The 21,098-nt window shown below is 49.2% G+C and overlaps 2 protein-coding genes across 4 annotated transcripts; both read left to right on the top strand.

The window, feature by feature from the left end:
* The first annotated feature begins 622 nt into the window (after positions 1 to 622).
* Positions 623 to 6,222, top strand: zgc:86896 (uncharacterized protein LOC415190 homolog). The gene is made up of 10 exons (XM_035397054.1): positions 623 to 799; positions 1,763 to 1,895; positions 2,613 to 2,717; positions 3,078 to 3,300; positions 3,624 to 3,731; positions 3,826 to 4,032; positions 4,660 to 4,735; positions 5,243 to 5,436; positions 5,791 to 5,881; positions 6,105 to 6,222. The coding sequence occupies exons 2-10, from the start codon at positions 1,832 to 1,834 to the stop codon at positions 6,108 to 6,110; spliced, it is 1,074 nt and encodes a 357-aa protein (XP_035252945.1). The 5' UTR covers positions 623 to 799; positions 1,763 to 1,831; the 3' UTR covers positions 6,111 to 6,222.
* Positions 6,223 to 7,991: 1,769 nt separating this feature from the next.
* wipi1 (WD repeat domain, phosphoinositide interacting 1) lies at positions 7,992 to 20,983 on the top strand. Of its 3 annotated transcripts, none has more exons than XM_035398840.1 (13): positions 7,992 to 8,405; positions 12,036 to 12,118; positions 12,794 to 12,963; positions 13,446 to 13,542; positions 13,885 to 13,982; positions 14,194 to 14,286; positions 15,332 to 15,402; positions 16,092 to 16,199; positions 16,418 to 16,582; positions 16,732 to 16,839; positions 17,234 to 17,370; positions 17,836 to 17,865; positions 20,348 to 20,983. In XM_035398840.1, the coding sequence occupies exons 1-13, from the start codon at positions 8,332 to 8,334 to the stop codon at positions 20,362 to 20,364; spliced, it is 1,251 nt and encodes a 416-aa protein (XP_035254731.1). In that variant the 5' UTR covers positions 7,992 to 8,331; the 3' UTR covers positions 20,365 to 20,983. The 3 variants fall into 3 exon arrangements, with proteins under 3 accessions (XP_035254731.1, XP_035254729.1, XP_035254730.1); XM_035398838.1 differs by having other exon boundaries at positions 7,993 to 8,405; positions 17,836 to 17,936; XM_035398839.1 differs by having other exon boundaries at positions 7,994 to 8,405; positions 12,797 to 12,963; positions 17,836 to 17,936.
* The last annotated feature ends 115 nt before the right edge of the window (positions 20,984 to 21,098 follow it).

Below are 21,098 nucleotides of genomic sequence, written 5' to 3' on the forward strand. Positions count from 1 at the left end.
CAATCGCGCTTCTAATTAAAATCTAAATAGTCATTTTACACACACACATGCACACTCACACATATATTTATACGTGTGTGTACATATATAGTGTATATATATTTATATATTCAACAAAACTGGTATCCCATTGTTATTTGTAGGTCCTCTCATCGCATCACATCAAGAATGTCTGAGTTTGGGAAAGCTTGGATTCGGCCTCCTGAGTAACGGTGTGGCCAGCTCTGCACCACACGAGGGGACCGCCAACCCTAGCCAGCTCTGATAGGAACAGCATTCCATGTCCTCTGAACATTACAATCTTACTTCCTTACCACTATGTTAAAAAAAAAAAAAAACAAGAGTTTACTTTAAATATGTTAATCATTTTTTCAAAAATATTAAATATTGATTCCATCTGGAACACAATGAAATTCATGACATCACCTAAGTTGCAGTATCTTCTGCTGAAGTGAGAGCTGATCGATTTGCCACATGAGATGGTATGCAGGAGCGAGAAAGTTCTCCTCCAGGGTATGTTTCAGGTACTCGACTAAGAAGTGTAGTCACACCCCTCCTTCTCTCTCTCTCTCTCTCTCTCTCTCTCTCTCTTTCTCTCTCTCTCTCTCTCTCTCCTCCCTCTTCACTGATTGAGTTAATTCCCTTCACCACCCTCCACAGCTTGCTGGGTTTCCTTCGTGTCGACTGCCCAGAGTCCACGAGCGCAGCCCCGCAGCAGCCCTAAAACAGACCCGAGCTGCCCCGGAGCTGCCCCGGAGCTGCCCCAGAGCTGCCCCGAAGCCCACACCAGCCTCCAAAGGTGAGTGCGGGGCCTCCTCCTCGTCCGTCTGTCCTTTCGCCCGTGTGAGCGCTTGTTTTTCTGCTCCTTTGCTGTGCATTAGCCGCTGAGCTTCCTGTGAGTGCGCAATCCGAAGGTCCGTAAAGTCTGAAGGTTTTTTTTTTTTTTTTTTTTTTTTTGAAAGATCTGTTTGTGTCCGCTCTGACATTACAGTCTACCTGGTTAATAAGAAGCTGTTAATATGGGTGTGATGCAAGGGTGTCATTTATGGGGGGATGGGGGCATGGGGGTGGGGGGATGGGGGTACAACCTCACCCCGCCCACCACAATATTACAGAACAGGCCAAATAACCCCTCCAATAATATAGCATGATGCAGAGAAAAATAATTTAATATGATAAAGATGGGATTTCATGTTGTGATTGGGATACACTGATCAGTAGTCTGAAGTATTTTTACCTTAGAATTCTTTAACATTTAAAAAAAATATTCAAACTGAAGCAACGCCCTTGGTTTGTTGTCACATGGCAGGGGTTGAAGCTTTTCAAAAAGGAGAAAAACTCAGATTTGTGGAGCTGTTTTCATAGACTACACATGTAGGTGTCATGAAACACAAAACTTTTATTGTCCAAAGCTGTGCACTGAATTCCCCCTTTTTAATGCAGATAACCTATCTAAATAAAGGCTTTTGATGCAGTGTAGTTTTGAGTGCTGCTTCTCAATGGAGGCCTTTGTAATCGCACACAAACGAGACAGGACGCTTTAAACAGCATTACCTGCGCTGAGAAAGCTAAAATAATCCGCTCCCAGCAGACAGATTGCAGTCTATAAATCAGGCTTGTTTACTTAATCTGAGCTGGGACTGTCTGATTAGTGTTTTTCACAGATCAGATTGATACGTGATGGCCACTGCAGCAGAATGAAGTGGAGCAGGCCATTCTTTACATAATTTGTGAATAACTCTTTTTTTTTTCCTCGTTTCAGAATTTCTGCTGCTGTGTTTAAGTGGAGCATTCCTCAGCCTGGAACATTCCAGACTCACGCTGTTGAGACATGTCCCTGTACAGCTTCGGCTTGGAGCCCCTGTCCTGCCACGCCTGGAACAAAGATAAGACTCGTAAGCAAAAACTAGTCCAGCTGCATATCATTCCCCCCACAAGCTAGCTCTCTCTCTCTCTCCCCCTCTCCCTCTCCCTCTACCTCTCTCGCTCGCTCTCTCTCTCTCTCCCCCTCTCCCTCTCCCTCTCCCTCTCTCGCTCGCTCTCTCTCTCTCTCTCTCTCTCCCTCTCCCGATCATGTTGCTGCCTGCACTGGGATTTGCTGTGGGCAACTGCTGGCCGTTAAAGAGAGCGAGGGCACGCACAAATCAGATTCAGTGGAAGGGCTGAGTACTGCGCCCCACTTTCATCTGATTTGTGTGGATAGAATTCCCTCTTGCCTCCTGGCTTGATGTCACAATGCACCAGACAGGAGGCCCACGCACTTACCTACTGGGCTTAGAGTGATCAAAACAGGGCTAAGAGAGATTGCATCATATCCTGCTTCCTTAATCTTCCCGGTCTGCTTAAGGGAGTTCTGGCGATGGAAATCTCAGTCGGACAACGAGGGCATAACAAGAGTTCACCATCTTGGTTTTGTTGAGTATCTTTGCACTGACTACCAACCTGATCTGTTCAGCCTAGGTAGATTATTGATAATGTCACTGTGTGATCTTTACAGTTTACCTGTCAATCTGAAGAATAATTAAATATAATTTCCCCTCAAGATATACTTAAAAATCAATCCAGGAACAGGAGTGAGATATATATTTTAGAGATGAACATTTCTCTTGCAGAAATTGCCATTAGCCCCAACAACAATGAGGTGCACGTCTACCAGCAGAGCGGGAAAGAGTGGAACAAGATCCACGAGCTGACGGAGCACAGTGGGCGGATCACAGGTAAGCCCCGCCCCCCTGTCTGAACACAGAGGACCAATCAGAGGCCTGGTCCAAAAATCTGCGATCCCTCGGGGAGAGGTTAATCATCGACCTGCTAATCTGGTGCGACTCCTTGAACAAACACGCAGAGTGCGTTACCATGGCCGTGTTTACAGGACAGGGCACGGTCTGGAGCCGCTGGAATTCCAGGAAGATGGTTTTAGGTGTAAACGGTAGCCTGTCCTCAGCAGGGGGACTGGACTGGGCCATTTTAGCGAGTTATCAGGAGCTTTTTTGTTCTGGGCTCTTCTGCACTCGCTGAACTTTGCCCTTTCCTGAGAGCGGGGTCAGGTTAGGGTAACCCGTGTGTGTGACCCGCAGGCATCGACTGGGCCCCGGAGTCCAACCGCATTGTGACGTGCGCCTCGGACCGGAACGCCTACGTGTGGACGCTGAAAGACGCGGTCTGGAAGCCCACGCTGGTTCTGGTCCGCATCAACCGGGCCGCCACCTGCGTCAAGTGGTCCCCCCTGGAGAACAAGTTCGCCCTGGGCAGCGGGGCCCGGCTCATCTCCGTGTGCTACTTTGAGAAGGAGAACGACTGGTGAGAGTCCCCTGTCCAGTTCATGGGTACTGCCAGTAAGACGGGCCAACCCTTTGGAATGCTGGGATTTGTAGTCTTAAAGCACCAGTATGACACAGGCACTCACTTGATTATATTAATATGGTTTCCAGTGTACGTTTTTCAAGGGGCCTGTTCATTTATACTGGTGCAGATGTTTTTTCTTAAAAAACCGCACACGGGGTCCAAATTCAAATATTTGTTGCATGAATTAGTTTTGGACCTTCTGCAGCACTGCCCATCTGTGCACCTTCACACTGTCTGATGACCTTTGCCCTTTGACACCCCCGCTCACCCACCCACAGGTGGCTCAGCAAGCACATCAAGAAGGCCATCCGCTCCACGGTTCTGAGTCTGGACTGGCATCCCAATAACGTTCTGCTGGCTGCAGGCTCAGCAGACCTCCACTGCAGGTGAGCAGCGAAGCTTCAGTACCCTACCGCGCTCTAACCCCCACACCCCGCGTCTAACGTCACCTGACTGCTTTTGCGCGCTGTGTCACGGCAGGGTTTTCTCAGGGTACATTAAGGACATCGAGGACAAGCCAGGCCCGACCCCCTGGGGGGCCAAGATGCCGTTTGGAGAGCTCCTGCTGGAGCACAGGGACTGCGGGGGCTGGGTGCATGGGGTCAGCTTCTCCCCCTCCGGGGACAGCCTGGCCTGGGTCAGCCACAGCAGCACCATCGGCGTGGTGGACGCCGCACAGGGCAAAGAGTGAGAGCCCCCGGTCACATCCTGCCCCCCCCCTTCAAATCAGCCCCATCACAACCGCACCTCTGTCACATTCTGCCCCCCCACCTTCAAATCAGCCTCACCTCCATCACATTCCCTTTAAAATTAATTGAAATTCAATTTATGAGTTGAAAAATGGCCATGGATATTCTCTGAGGATTTCCCCCTTGACTTAACTGAATTTCAATTCATTTCTTGAACTGAGTGAATTTAAACGTAAGTCTGATATGTTCTGTCCCATTGCATCCTCGCCACTGTTTCATTCTCTGTGTCATCCCCCCCCCCCCCTTGCACCGGCAACGTGTGCTGAAAGTTCAGAGGGACTTGACTGAAAAACAGATTAAAGTATGAGCTGTGTGTGTTGTGTGTGCCCTGGGTCTGCGCTAGGCGTTTAAATAACATGAGTGTGTGTACGGCAGGGTCACACAGCTAAATAACATGAGTGTGTGTACGGCAGGGTCACACAGCTAAATAACATGAGTGTGTGTACGGCAGGGTCACACAGCTAAATAACATGAGTGTGTGTACGGCAGGGTCACACAGCTAAATAACATGAGTGTGTGTACGGCAGGGTCACACAGCTAAATAACATGAGTGTGTGTACGGCAGGGTCACACAGCTGACCGTGGAGCACCTTCCCCTGATGACCGTCCTGCACGTCAACGAGAGCGAGATCGCGGCTGCGGTGAGAAACGCGCTCATTGCACAAGTACAGGCATATAAACAATCAGACACACGCACACGCACACGCACACGCACATACACACACATACACACGCACACACACACACAAACATGCACACACACACACACGCTCACACACACACACGCACACGCACACGCACACGCACACGCACACGCACACGCACACGCACACAAACAAACATGCACACACGAACACACGCACACAAACATGCACACACACACACAAACATGCACACACACACACACACACACACTCCTCTGTTATCAGCCTCTCTTGAGAAGTCTGACTCTGTGCCCTGCAGCAGTAAGATAAGAGCAGGGTTCTGACATAACAGAAATGCACTTCAGCAAGGCCAGTGTTCGCTGTTGCCCCCTACTGGCATATAGCAGCTGGTGCAGGGTATTGCTAAGACCTGAATTCACTCTGGTATAACTGATGACACTCTAAAAGTAATGTCAGTGTCCATGCTTTTTTTTTCCCTTGAAGGGCCATGACTGCTGCCCATATCAGTACTCCTACAAGGGCCCAGGGAGCCTGGAGTTTGTGAAGAAGCTGGACATCCCCAAGCAGAGCTCAAAGAGCCTGGTGTCAGCCATGCAGCTCTTCCGTAACCTGGACAAGAAGGCCACCTCTGAGGAGGACAACAGCGAGCTCGACACGCTGCACCAGAACAGCATCATGTGAGAAAGGCCTTAGACTCTCATTTACCCTTTCAACAGCAGATTTTTTTTTTCCTTTCTCTTTTAAAAAAAATGTAAAAGTCAGTGTTCTAGAACTCCATTGCTTTTAATTACCAGTAGTAATTGTTACATCAGCATTAGAGTTCCGTTAAGAACATTCTTATCACATATTTGTGACCTCACACCTTCCAGGACTACATTTGTAAACCGGCCTCGGTGAAGCCCACTTGAATTAGGTCCTTAGTGAGTGCAGCCATTTTGTTTCAGAGGGACACTCGTAAATGTGCATGGACTCCTCTCAGGAACTTCCAGCTTCCATGTCAATCATTTCCTGTTTTGTTGTGTTTCCTGTAGCCAACTGTGCATCGTGGAGGGGGACAGGGGGAAGGTGGAGAAGTTTAGCAGCGTCGGGCTGGACGGAGCCGTGGTGATCTGGGACGTCAAGGTGAGGGGACACCTGTGACTCCTACCACTCCCCACCCCCACCACGAAAAAAACAAACAACTGTAATTTGCTGCGATCTGCTGTGTGATCTTCTGTGTGATCTTCTGTCTCAAGATGACAGTGCAGCGAAATGGTCAATGATGGCTGCATTAACGCTGTCTCTCCCTGTCCTCCCTGTCCTCCCTGTCTCTCCCTGTCTCTCCCTGTCCTCCCTGTCTCCACAGCCGTGAGGCCGAACCGGGAGGCCAGTTTACTCTGTTCCAGCGGCGGCTTTCAAGCCTTTATCCTGCGAATCTCCGAATGATCCACATTCACAATAAAGGCCACTTGTTAAAAACTGCAGCCAAGTGACAGCTCTGTTTCTGCTTAAAGACGAATGCACGCTCACTCATACAAACACACATGCACACACCAAATATGTATACAAGTGAAGTTTGTATTATTATTATTATAACAACATTTACAGTCTTCATTTTTTTTTCTGCTTAAACTCAGATAAATAATTTTCTATAAAACAAGGTCACAGGTTTTTTATAGAACGGGGAAATTGAGAATGAAATGAAAAATGTATATGAAGGTTTTTTTTTTTTTTACATAGAAATCTAATACTCAGCTGTTATGTAAACAAATGCATAAAATTTACAGGCATCATTTCCCACGTTTTCATAAGTAAAAAAGTAAATGGTCCGAATGTCACAGTGAAATTAATGTAGTTGGAACTGTTTGTTGGAAAATGCACCGACTGCCCTCTTGCAGCAACAGGTGAACACGCACACATACTGTACCAGGAGTTCTATGGACAGCGAGTAATTTTTCTTCTTTCAAAAATAATTATAAATGACAATTTCAGAATTGTTGACCAACATCCCTCGCAGAACTGTAACATGGATTCTATAGCCTATTATGTACACAGTTCATATGAACAATTCTCCCATGGGCAAGTGTTCGCTGTAGTAGTGGTTGCAATTGAAACGTTAGGGCGGCAGTGTAGTGTAATGGGTAAGGAACTGGTCTTGTAAAGGTCAGAGGTTCGATTCCCGGGTAGGACACTGCTGCTGTACCCTTAAGCAAGGTACTAAACCTGCATTGCTTCAGCATATATCCACCTGTATTTAAATGGATACAATGTAAATGCTATGTAAAAGTTTTGTAAGTCGCCCTAGATAAGAGCGTCTGCTAAATGCCTGTAATGTAATGGGTAGATGGAGGACTGTATTTTATTGTCATTTTATGATAAGATGACCCACAAACCCCATACTATTTCCGGGTTTGCTCAAAGGTTGTGGGTTCAGTAGCGAGCTGGGTGCTGCCTTTGGACAAAGTACTGAACCCGAATTGCTTCAGTGCAATATTCAGCTGTAAAAATTAACTGTATGCTACCAAAAAATATAACCTTTATAAATATATCTGGATAAGAGCTTCTGCTAAATGCGTAAATTTAAATACAACATTGAATTTGGCTCTATAATACCGAAACGGATTTGGTAACCTATCTGGAGAACGAGGTCATAAAAAGCGGTTAATAATGATAAAATAATCCACACGGAAAATAGGAATTGGCCTATCTGGAGGCTATACGAGCAGTCCATCCATGTTGAGAAACAGACCAATGACGAATATTTCGAAATCGCTGCAGGGGCTGTGCATGCTAAATTGCAACATGCAAATATCGATACAAAATCAACCCGCTCGCTCGCGACTGAGAGAAGTAACACGTCTACGGAAATGTAGGCTAAATTATGAAGGTGCGTCCGCATATTTTGCGAAATCAACCAAGCAAAATAAATCGCCCAGAGGATCTTTCTCGGATATATGCAGACCCTTCCCTTGTCCTGTCACACCGTCCCCTTCTCTAGGTAGTAGCCCGTTACAGCCAATCTAGTCATTGGAGTTATATAGTAACATTACCGCGTATAATAACAACAATACTGCCTCGTGTCGAGACTGAAGTCGATCTCTGCCTATCAAATGCAGCCCTGCTGGAAGAGGCGGGGCATCTCTATCACTTGAATTCTCTAGTTGATCATATTCAGCCAATCCAGCCAAAGTCTTGTGAGGCTGACCAATTGTATGCGCGCCGAACGATAGGCGTAGCCTTTTCCCTCAGCCAACTGAAGTGCGGCGTCCAGGTGACGCAACCAGCTGTCAGCTGTTTGTGTTTTTGCTTTATTTTTTAGGTCTACCTCTTCAAGTTAGCCGTTCATCTTTCCTTAAAAACACGGAATATAATAACTACATGTACGATTCTGGGTTCAACCGGGACACGGAAATAAACGCGCTTCATTAGCTTTTCTTAGAACTGAATAACTAGCGACCCAGCTAGCGTAGCTACATCTTATTTGTTACCGACTGGCGGACCTTCAGCTTTGAAAACGACCTCGAAGAGGGATCGAACCGACCCCAGGCCTCCAATCCGGGGCGGAGGGAGGGAAGGAGGTCGCTGGGATCGGGATGGAGAGCAAAGAAGAGGCCGGCGGACCGGACGCGCCGGGGCTGTGCTGCGCCTCCTTCAACCAGGACACCACGTAAGCGCCCGATCGCTGCGCCGCTGACCAAGTGCCGCGGATCACACGAGACCGGACTTGCATAACGCGGGCTAATCGGTTTCCAATCCCCATATGCACACAAATAAGGTCCCGCGTATTAATTAAATAATGAAGCATTTTGTTTTTTACCCTTTTCTGCAGCTCGGGTGACTCGCTGCAAATGCCCGTTTGTCGTGAATAGTGACAGAATGCATCGCAACCAGCCGGCCACACGTTCGGATTCTAGAATCAGTCGATTTGCTTGACACCGTTGACTATTCAGATGCGGCCGATCTTCCTTTGCTAAGACAAAAGCTTGGTGAAATCATGTGTCACTGAATTTTCCATAACCCACAGCTGGAGACTACTTTCACATTCAGGGGAGAAACGCATACGTTCGCCACAACACCAGTTTTTCAGCCAGCATACTGTGCCAATTGTTGTGCTTCATTGGGCATAAAAACGCATATATGGAAGTGTATGTAGACTACAGAAATATGTCTGAACTTGTGTTTGACTAACGGTCATGGTACACATGATTAGAACGAGATGAACTTCAATGATTGGTTTGTTTCTCTTATATAATTCCTTTGTTTACTTTACCCAATTACATGACTTATAGGCTACATTTTACACACTAGGCTACCCAGCTACACAGCTGGCTGTTTGCTAAATAAATTAAGAGTAAATCCTGAAGTACAACAGCAGTGTCCATACTTGGATATAAAATCAGCAATTAACTGCACCGCCTCACGGATACGATGCGAACCGCGATGCAGAATAACGTTATTTTAACGGCAATAGCCAGAAGCTTCAATCAACCATTTAGGCTATTAAACATGTCTCGCGCTGATGTTTCCTGAAAGGTTACGGAATCATGCAGTTACCGGTAGGCCTACTTAAATGCAGCCATTCTTATGATCTATGGATCCATTACGGTCTGAAATAGCCCGTCTGCTTCTATGAAAAAAATGCATAGGCACCGCGCTTAATTACCCGCTCCAGCTGATGAACGCGGTTTCACTGAATAAAGTTAGTCAACAGACAGCTGCAGTTTTGTTCTATTATAAAGTCTAGCAAAAATGCAAAGCGTCTCTACTGGTAGGCTACCTAATTCAAAAACAGCAACCAATTTCAACAGCGGGATTAGCTTGGATTATTTGGTTGGGGTTTGCCGGTTTAAGACATTTTGCACAGGAAGAGATGAAGAAAGATGTTATAAATGATTCAGAGTTCCGTTAATTCGGGGGTTCCGTTAGGGCGTGTCTGCGGATGGGCGTTTGTCTTGAACCGGACTGGCAGCACAGCAAATGCGCTTTCAGCTATCGCGTGAAGGCAACGCGTCGAAACCGCCAGGGCGTTTTAGCGCCGCTGTGCCGCGTGCCCCTGAAAATTCGTTTTTATTCAGAAGAGCTCGTTCTGAACGCGGCTTCCGTGCTTTGCATATGAGTACAGCTTGCGCATTATGTGCGGTGTCAGAACTGGGAACAGCTGTTCTCAGTCTGAATAGTTCAGTGGTATAAAAGCGACATTTTTTTTAAAAACCCCCCTTGAGGATATGACTTCGTATGACAGTGATATTTTCAAAAATTGTGTTCATTTACAATCTCATTAAGGTTAAAAAAAAAAAATCAATTAAAAAAACTGAGGCCATCTTGATATACACAAATGGTACAATGTCCAACGAAAACAGGTTATCCATCTAGGGGTACCCCCCAATGGGCTCATCCTGACGGTTCCTGGGAATCCTGCGAAGTGGCTCATAATTGGCCCAGTGGTCACCCACAGCGGCAGGGTGGCAGTTGACAGGCTGTTCTGTGGCTTATCGGGCAGTAATGACTCCTGATTGGTTGTCCTGCACCACCTGTAGAAGTTAACTTAACAATGAATGTGCCAATGTGTGACCCACCGTAGGGGAGTTACTGTAGTGCAGCCGTACTTCAGACAGGGCTGGGGAAACGCATCTGAACATTTACTATGTAAAGATTTACACCCGTAACCTTTTGTTTTTACTTCCTTCAGGAGGGATTTAAATCTCAATTAGAGGGGTCAGCCCCCCCCCCCCCCCAAATGTTCCAGTGGACATGCCCTCCCAAATGAAGTAGGTGCTCACTGCAATGGGATGGGCCTCAGTGGCGATTGGGCATTTCCAACTGGGGAAAGAAAAAAAAATTAATAATCTAAAATCACCCTAGAAAGTTGGTAAAAATGTAACTTTACACACAGGGTAACATGTCCAAAGCTGAAATGTGATACCAGTTTGCGCTCAATCAGACAAACAAACAATGACTGCAGAACCAGTCTAATCTGATATTCACTGGGTACTTCCTCCTCAGGAAATAACAATAGCTGGACTATGCAGAGATCTTTTTAGGGGCAGGTGCTCAAAGTATGAAAAGGACACACCAACCTAGAAAAACAGATTTTTAAATAAAATTTTTCACCAAATCAAAGGGGCACACTTGAGGCAGTAGCTCAGGCCCCCTCTGTCAGGACAACAGGCAATAAAAATTCAGCATTCACAGGACAGCACCCACTCACATATTAAAAAACAGCAATGGTGCCTAATTTTCTTGCTGGATAATCAGTGCCATTGTTTACATTCTCCCTAACAAACCAGAGCAGGCAGGAGGTTAGCGGACAGCAGACAGGTTAGCGGGTAGCAGACAGAGGTTAGCGGATAGCAGAGAGGATGGTAGCGGACAGCAGACAGAGGTTAGCGGATAGCAGACAGAGGTTAGCGGATAGCATAGAGGAGGGTAGCGGATAGCAGACAGAGGTTAGCGGATAGCATAGAGGAGGGTAGCGGATAGCAGACAGAGGTTAGCGGATAGCAAACAAGTCCGTGGATAGCAGAGAGGAGGTTAGCGGACAGCAGACAGAGGTTAGCGGATAGCAGAGAGAAGGTTAGCGGATAGCAGAGAGGAGGGTAGCGGATAGCATAGAGGAGGGTAGCGGATAGCAGACAGAGGTTAGCGGATAGCATAGAGGAGGGTAGCGGATAGCAGACAGGTTAGCGGATAGCATAGAGGAGGGTAGCGGATAGCAGACAGAGGTTAGCGGATAGCATAGAGGAGGGTAGCGGATAGCAGACAGAGGTTAGCGGACAGCAGACAGGAGGTTAGCGGATAGCATAGAGGAGGGTACTGGATAGCAGACAGAGGTTAGCGGATAGCATAGAGGAGGGTAGCGGATAGCAGACAGAGGTTAGCGGATAGCATAGAGGAGGGTAGCGGATAGCAGACAGAGGTTAGCGGATAGCATAGAGGAGGGTAGCGGATAGCAGACAGAGGTTAGCGGATAGCATAGAGGAGGGTAGCGGATAGCAGACAGAGGTTAGCGGATAGCATAGAGGAGGTTAGCGGACGGCACACAAGTCAGTGGATAGCAGAGAGGAGGTTAGCGGACAGCAGACAGAGGTCAGCGGATAGCAGAGAGGAGGTTAGCGGACAGCAGACAGAGGTTAGCGGATAGCAGAGAGGAGGTTAGCGGACGGCACATAAGTCAGTGAATAGCAGAGAGGAGGTTAGCGGATAGCAGAGAGGAGGTTAGCGGATAGCAGAGAGGAGGTTAGCGGACGGCACACACAGCCTCCAGGCCACACTCACAGGCTTGTTTCCCTCCTCGCAGGTCCCTGGCTGTGGGGAATAAGACTGGATACCGGCTCTTCTCAGTGACCTCGGTGGATAAACTGGACTGCGTCTATGAAAGCGGTGAGATCTCTGAACTCTGCACTCTGACCTTTGGTTGACCCTAAGGCTGTGCGCTAGGGAGAGAGGGGACAGGGCCTTGTCTGGGTAGGAACAGAAAGGGTAGGGCACACTACTCTCTTCATAGAAGAGAAGGGACTTCACTTGGGGGGGGGGGTAATGTTGAGGATGTGGCATTGTGGGGGGGGGCAGCAGGGCATGGCTCTGCCTGTGGCTCCAGCTCTGTGCATTGGCTGGTGGGAGTTGGGGAGGGGGTGGAAATGTACCTTATGCTGCTCTGTGAAGTACACAGATGGCTTTACTTTCAGAAGCAATACTGCAACATGACTGAATTTACTGGGGGGGGGGGGGCGGTGCTTTGGCCCTGAGGCCAAAGGCATGCTGTAGCCTGAAGGGCATAATCTGCTGGGGGTCTGACCTGACGCATGACATCATATCCTGTCCAGAAAGACAGGCATGTGAGTGCAGCTTTACTGTCCAATGCTTATGGCCTACAGAGCATGTATGGCCTGCATTACATGTGTAGGGTCTGTATTTTATGCATGTAGTATATGGAATATATCCAGTCTGTGTATAATTTGCAGGTTTGCACGGAAACGTGCTGGTCTTTGTTGAACTGAGTATGTATGTGGGTCTGTATGGAGGGTGTAAAGCCTGTCGTGACCCCCCCCCCCCCAGCAGAATCCCCAGATGTTTACATCGTGGAGCGCCTGTTCTCCAGCAGTCTGGTGGTTGTGGTGAGCCAGGCCACTCCCCGCAGGATGAACGTCTACCACTTCAAAAAGGGAACCGAGATATGCAACTACAGCTACTCCAACAACATCCTGTCCGTCCGCCTCAACCGACAGGTAGGGGGCGCTCTGAGGCAGCGGAGGACCGACACTGTGTTTGCGTGGGACTCCACTACTCAGTAAAATTTGCAACAGATTGTTTTTGTTTGGGATTCTGGCCAAGGACAAATCTTTATCCAAATAACCACAGGCATGGGCAAGCAGGGGTGTGTCTGTTTCTGCATTTCATGCGAATGTATTAAATTATTTACATCATTTTACATGTTGGCGACATGTTTCGATAAACTCATGAAGAACAGTTAAAGGCGGACGTTGTGTCTTTGTATGAACTGTTTCACAGTGATCTGGAACTGATCTACAGATAAATAGCCAGCAGGGTTTGGGTAGAAATAAAAGCTGCTGACACACTTGCCCTCTGGAATTTGAGTTTTCCACCCCAACTTTAGAATCTCATTACAGACTTGTTGCAGCACCAGAGAAGGTTTCCGCTGATTGGATGAGACTGGTGTGATGTCATATTTCCTCATTTCTCCCCACAGAGGCTGGTGGTGTGTCTGGAGGAATCAGTCTACATCCACAACATCAAGGACATGAAACTCCTGAAGACTCTGCTTAGCACACCACCCAACCCCTCAGGTGCACTCTACTGCCCCCTACGGGACATCTGTGTGTCACTTTCAGAAATGAATAAAACGCATGGAATGTTTTGTGATTGACAAATCGCGTTTGCTATGGCTTGAGAAAGAGATTTTTTCCAAAAATGAAAAAAAGTTTTCTCCTTAATGAACATAGATACAAATTTGTGTGTGTGAGAGAGAGAGTGTGTGTGTATGTGTGTGCCTGTGAGAGAGTGTGTGTGTGTGCGTGCGTGCGTGCATGCGTGTGAGAGTGTGTGTGTGCGTGCGTGCGTGTGAGAGTGTGTGTGTGTGTGCCTGTTCCCCTGTCCTCCTCAGTAAGAGTTGTGCCATCTCTCCCCAGGTCTTTGTGCTCTCTCCATTAATCATTCTAACTCGTACCTGGCGTACCCTGGCAGTGCCACCATCGGAGAGATCATCGTCTATGACGCCAACAACCTGGTGAGTCTCCCTGACCACCACTCCTCTGCAAGAAACCACAATTAAAAAGTTAAAACAGGCAGGCCTGTGTTTGAGGCGTGTTTTTTACGGGAGGCGTGCTCTCCCTGTGAGAGGCAGTCGGCGTGTGTGTGTGACGCGTGTGTGTGTGACGTGTGTGTGTGACGCGTGTGTGACGCGTGTGTGACGCATGCTCTGTGCCCGTTTCACACAGAACACTGTGACCATGATTCCAGCTCATGACAGCCCTGTGGCAGCCGTCACCTTCAACGCCTCGGGCACCAGGTTGGCCAGTGCCTCAGAGAGGGTAAATACTGCACCCCCTCGCCTTCACCCAGCCCCCTCCTACCCCCCACACACACCCACCCAGCCCCCTCCTACCCCCCACACACCCCCCCAGCACCCAGCCCCCTCCTACCCCCCACACACACCCCCCAGCACCCAGCCCCCTCCTACCCCCCACACACCCCCTCGCCTTCACCCAGCCCCCTCCTACCCCCCACACACACCCCCCAGCACCCAGCCCCCCTCCTACCCCCCACACACACCCCCCAGCACCCAGCCCCCTCCTACCCCCCACACACACCCCCCAGCCCCCTCCTACCCCCCACACACACCGCCCCAGCCCCCTCCTACCCCCCACACACCCCCCCAGCACCCAGCCCCCTCCTACCCCCCACACACACCGCCCCAGCACCCAGCCCCATCCTACCCCCCACACTCACCCCCCCAGCACCCAGCCCCCTCCTACCCCCCACACACACCCCCCAGCCCCCTCCTACCCCCCACACACCCCCCCAGCACCCAGCCCCCTCCTACCCCCCACACACACCCCCCAGCCCCCTCCTACCCCCCACACACCCCCCCAGCACCCAGCCCCCTCCTACCCCCCACACACACCCCCCCCAGCACCCAGCCCCCTCCTACCCCCCACACACACCCCCCCGCACCCAGCCCCCTCCTACCCCCCCACACACACCCCCCCCCAGCACCCAGCCCCTCCTACCCCCCACACACACCCCCCCAGCACCCAGCCCCCTCCTACCCCCCACACACACCGCCCCAGCCCCCTCCTACCCCCCACACACACCCCCCCAGCACCCAGCCCCCTCCTACCCCCCACACACACCCCCCCAGCCCCCTCCTACCCCCCACACACACCCCCCCAGCACCCAGCCCCCTCCCTACCCCCCACACACACCCCCCCCCAGCACCCAGCCCCCTCCTACCCCCCCACACACACCCCCCCAGCACCCAGCCCCCTCCTACCCCCCACACACACCCCCCCACACCCAGCCTTCCTTACCCAGTGCAGAGGTGTCGTTTGATTGGCTGTCTCTCCTCGTCCTCAGGGCACTGTCATAAGAGTGTTCAGCATCCCCGAGGGCCACCGGCTGCTGGAGTTCCGCAGAGGGATGAAGAGGTCGGCATGGCAACAACAGCACTGTGACACACACTGAAACACACACACACTCTCTCACACACTCACACACACACACACACACACACTCTCACACTCACACACTCTCTCACACACTCACACACACTCTCACACGCTCTCTCTCTCACTCACACACACACACTCTCTCACACACTCACACGCTCTCTCTCACACACACACACTCTCACACTCACACCCTCTCTCACACACTCACACACACTCTCACACGCTCTCTCTCTCACACACACACACTCACTCACTCTCATACACACACACTAAAACACACACACACTCACACACTCTCTCACACACTCTCTCACACACGCACACTCTCTCACATGCTCTCTCACACACAGACACACACACACACTCACTCACTCTCATATACACACACACACACACACACTCACACACCCTCACACTCTCTCACACACTCTCACATGCTCTCTCTCACACACACACACACACACACACACACTCACTCTCATACACACACACACACACGCTCACACACATACACATACACTCACACACACACACACACACACACACGTGTCCTCACCTGTGTTTCATCCATTATGACACACTGGTGTTATCACTCCTTCCTGGATTAGGTGTAAGGGCGTGGACACTGTTTGATCGCTGACCTTTGCCCTCTTGTGTGTCTGCAGGTACGTCAACATCAGCTCGCTGTCCTTCAGTCCAGACAGCCAGTTCCTCTGTGCCTCCAGCAACACAGAGACGGTGCACATCTTTAAACTGGAGCACCCCACTCCCAGGTACTCACAATGCACACAAACACACCTACCCCACTCCCAGGTACTCACAATGCACACAAACACACCTACCCCACCACCAGGTACTCACAATGCACACAAACACACCTACCCCACTCCCAGGTACTCACAATGCACATAAACAGATAGACACTCACCTCCACGCACCTCGATGGGCACAGAACAGGGCGTGGTCACACCTGTGCGTTTCCCGCTGGCAGTGGCGAGGAGTCGTCCCCCACCTGGTCGGCGTACGTGGGGAAGGTGTTCTCCGCCGCCAGCAGCTACCTCCCGGCGCAGGTGTCCGACATGATGAACCAGGACCGCGCCTTCGCCACCGTGCGCCTCCACGTGTTCGGCCAGAGGAACGTCTGCGCGCTGGCCACGTGAGTCTCCCCCCCCCCCCCCCCGCCCCCCGTGGAGCAGGCAGAGGGACCTGCCCTGCCCTGCCCTGTCCTGTCCTGCGCTGTCCTGTCCTGTCCTGTCCTGTCCTGCGCTGTACCGCAGGCCAGCTGAAGATGGCGCTCTCTTTCAGGATCCAGAAACTTCCGCGTCTCCTGGTGGCTTCCTCTGACGGGCAGCTCTGCGTTTACAACCTCGACCCCCACGAGGGTGGAGAGTGTGTCCTCGCCAAGAGGCACAGGTACAGTTTTTAACAGGCACATTACAGTCTGTGTGCACCCATCTCAACTGCTGCAGTTCAAACACAGTAACATGTTTTTCACTCCGTAAACTTTCAAAACACTTTTGTTCCCTTTGCATTTTTTTCCTGCATCCTCCCTGTCCCTCCCTATGCTTCCCTACCCCCTCCCTGCCCTCGCTCTCCCTGCCCCCTCCCTGCATCCTCCCTGCACCTCCCTGTCCCCTCCCTCTGCCTTGCTGCCCCTCACTGCGCCTCCCTGCGCCCTCCCTGCACCTCCCTCTGCCTTGCTGCCCCTCACTGCGCCTCCCTGCGCCCTCACTGCGCCTCCCTGCTCCCTCCCTGCGGCTGTCCCTCCCTGTCCCCTCCCTGCCCCCTCCCTGCCCCCGTCCCACAGGCTGTTTGGCTCAGATAAGGAGCGTGGTGCGCTGGAGGAGCCCCAGCCTGACACCGCTGCTCCTGCCCAAAGCTGCCAGTCCTACGCTGCCACCGTCGCCACCTCCGGAGCCACGCCCTCCTCTGCCACTCTGACAGGTATGCATCCAGCCCGCTATCGTGCTGATGCCCTGCAAATATAATTCAAATCTGTTTTCCCTATGTGAACCGCGAGCCAGCTAGCTCAGCCACGCCAGTGCAAAGGCAATTCTGCTTTCGTAGTCTTTTTTCCCCACGTGTCTATCAACCACTTATTTTTGGTCAGCAATTATTTCTTGGCTATCTAGCTTTGATGCCAAGCACAAAACCCAAGAGCTAACAAGCAAGCTAGCTGTTTGTGTGTGTGTGTGTGTGTGTGTGTGTGTGTGTGTGTGTGTTTGTGTATGTGTGTGTGTGTTTGTGTGTGTGTGTTTTTGTGTGTGTGTGTGTATGTGTGTTTGTGTGTTTGTGTGTGTGTGTGTGTGTATGTGTGTGTTTGTGTGTGTCTGTGTGTGGTGCATGCGTGTGCAGTGCCTATACAGGTATGTGCGTGCATCACCATCCTCTTCCTCTCTTGCGCTCCAGGTTACTCAGAAGACGGGGGAGCGATGAAGGGTGAGATCATCCCAGAGCACGAGTTTGCAGCGGGACCCGTGTGTCTGGACGACGAGAATGAGTTTCCTCCAGTGAGCATCCAGAATAAATAACCCTGTGTGTGTCAGTCAGCCAATCAAACAACCGGCCAGTCAGTCAGCCAATCAAACATCCGGCTAGTCTGTCAGCCAATCAAACAACCGGCCAGTCAGTCAGCCAATCAAACATCCGGCTAGTCTGTCAGCCAATCAAACAACCGGCCAGTCTGTCAGCCAGCCAATCAAACAACCGGCCAGTCTGTCAGCCAGCCAATCAAACAACCGGGCAGTCAGTCAGCCAATCAAACAACCGGCCAGACGGTCAGCCAATCAAAGTACCGGCCAGTCAGTCAGCCAATCAAACAACCGGCCAGACTGTCAGCCAGCCAATCAAACAACCGGCCAGTCAGTCAGCCAATCAAACAACCTGCCAGTCAGTCAGCCAATCAAACAAACAACCAGTCATTTAATCAACCAGCTAGCCAACCTAGAAAGCCAGTCAACCTTTGGATACCAGTTGGATACCAATGGGTCGGCCAGCTAGCCAAAACAAAAAAAAAAAGCAGGTCAGTCAGTCAATCTATAAACAACTTGGTCTGTCAGTTGGCCAACCAGAAATCCAGTCAGTCAGTCAGTCAGCCAGTCAGTCAGTCAGTCAGTCAGCCAGAGAGGATTCTGCACAGTGCCTGAATGCACGGCCACTTTAAAAAAGTTTTACAAAAAAAGAACGTGAAACTCCTATTACGAGAAAAGCACATTTGAATTCTTACTACTTCCCCTGCCCCACACAGAACTACACACTGTTTTACAACCTCCGGGTCTCAGCAGATGACATCGAATATGGCAGATCCAGTTATTCAAAGTTCATATTCAAAAAGGCCATATACAAACTGCACATTCTGTTCCTTTTCATAAAAAGGAAGACTTGATCGCAGTTGAATATCTGGTCCTGACAAGTAGTGTCACTGCTGTAGACCTTTCTGCAAAAGTGCACAAACAATTAGTGTGCCCATTCCAACATTCTCCCCGCATACAAACAGTACAGTCTCTTTATAATTACACAACCCTATTCTGTCCCTATTGATACAGGTTAAACCGTATGATACATAAAATACCTGCATAACACATTTGCGTTCGATCCGCTAGGATACGCCGCTAGAATACACCGCTAGGATACACCGCTAGAATACACACAGAGCGAGATAAGAAACCCTCACAGCTGGGTTTGAGCTCCTTCTGAAACAGGAAGGGGAAGTGAGCAAGCCCCTGGGGGTGCGGCTTCCCTTTAGACATGAGCACAGAGCTGGATCAGTTTCCTCACCTCCAAAAAAAAAAACAGGGATGCAGCCACATGACCGCTGAGGGTCATTCTCTCTCAAACTGCCATTGACTGCTTTCCAAGCAGATCCACATTATAGTGTTGATGTATCACACAACAGTCAGTTCACCTGACAGATTCAAACTGTGATATCGGGATTTTTCCGTACATGGTTTACCTTCTCTTAGAGCCTTTTGAATTATGTATTATTACTGCGGCATACGCACTCACATACACAAACAGCGCTACATTTCTTTGACAGTGTGAATTCAGCAGGAACTCATTAAAGGCAGTGCAACGCCTTGCTTATTTCACTGGTGTTTTTGGAAGGATTGGCTTAAAGCTTTGCAGAGAATAGGGCCCTATTCATATTATCTCACTTAAGTGGGGGAATCAATGAGACATTTGTCCTTTTAAAATTAAAAACATGTTAAAGAGCAGTAAAACAATGTGCTTCTTTGATGTCTTTGCAGTTTGACCATTTCGATTTTTAGGTATTAATGAATAAAAGTCCCTCAATTCTGTATGAGCGGCCGTAGGTCAGCTTGCCTCATTATTTTGTGGTGTGGCCCCCTTGGCTGCACTTCTCTCTTTAGTCACTAGGGGGAGCTGTGAGATTTCAGTGTGAATCTCAATGCTTCTCCCCTCCCAGTGATCTGAAGTTATAATTAATCTCAGTGTAGTACTGTGTAGATCCCCGGACAAAACATTAAGACAAAAGTCAAGTAATAAGTGAAGTAACAATACTTTTGTCTCTGCAATTAAACAATGTGACAAACTAACATTTAAAAATTGTTGATCAACAGCAAAAACTGTCAAACTGTCAGTACCCTATAACGTCAAATAATCACTGCACAGAAAGCAAAGTTTTTTAAATAAAAACCACAGCACTTACATGGGATTTATGACAAAGGCTGCTGTCTAATAAAGGCACACCGATTTGTTCTCATTTCCAAATTCTTATTACTCCTTTAACTTAACCAAACAGGTCAGGAAAAAAAAATGAATTCCAGTCCCGCAAGTTTACCCAGATGAGAAAGCCCTCTTGACTGTCAGTGCTGTATGGTATGAAATGCTCTCAGTCTGTCCATTATCACTGTGCGTCGTGGCAACGGAAGCAATGAAGCTGTGTTTTGGCTTTTGGTAGATAAATTGGTGCCGTGACGGGACGGGGACTGGCAAAGGCCGGCGTGCGTGAGCGAGCGAGCGAGTCAGGTGGAGCACAGGTGCACAGGTGGAGACCAGATGGGGGAGGCTACACCTGTAGCCAGAAGATTGGCTACGCATGAGCCAGGACACTTACACATTTCAGGGTGCTAACTATCGTTTAACAAAAAACTAAACAAAAAAAAAAAAACGGAAGAAAATTAGTTTTCATTGAAAAGTCAGGATTGGGTCTATTTTGCTCAACTCCTTAAGAGAGTGTTATACAAGTTAGGTGCATGACTGAACTTTAACATAGCCACGTTTTAACATATACTTGACCAATATCTTCTTAAAGGAAATATTGTTTTTATTATCATTATGGTATCGAACCTTGAAATAAGGAATTTAACTATTTTTATGGGTTTTTTTTTTTTGGTTTTTTTTTTTGTTAGTTATCTTGATTTTGGATACATGCCTATTGTATGTGTACTCCTCTTGTATACCAAGTTGGTAAATTGTTTTGTATGTGCCTATAATATCATTTGTAACCATGCAAAATATTTTGCAAAGTTGCACAAAACCCAAAAAAAAAAAGAAATAAGTAGAAATTGCAATGGTAATAAAATAATGAAACAGGTGCCCGTTCCTTGGCGTATTTTTTGATGTGCTCGGAGGCTGCTCGTGTGGTCAAGCGTGTGCGCATCGAGCAGATGTTCAGTGCCGCAGGCGAGGCCTGGTCCCCAGTGCGACCG

The sequence above is a fragment of the Anguilla anguilla genome, chromosome 17, assembly GCF_013347855.1.
Source record: "Anguilla anguilla isolate fAngAng1 chromosome 17, fAngAng1.pri, whole genome shotgun sequence".
Lineage (NCBI taxonomy): Eukaryota > Metazoa > Chordata > Actinopteri > Anguilliformes > Anguillidae > Anguilla > Anguilla anguilla.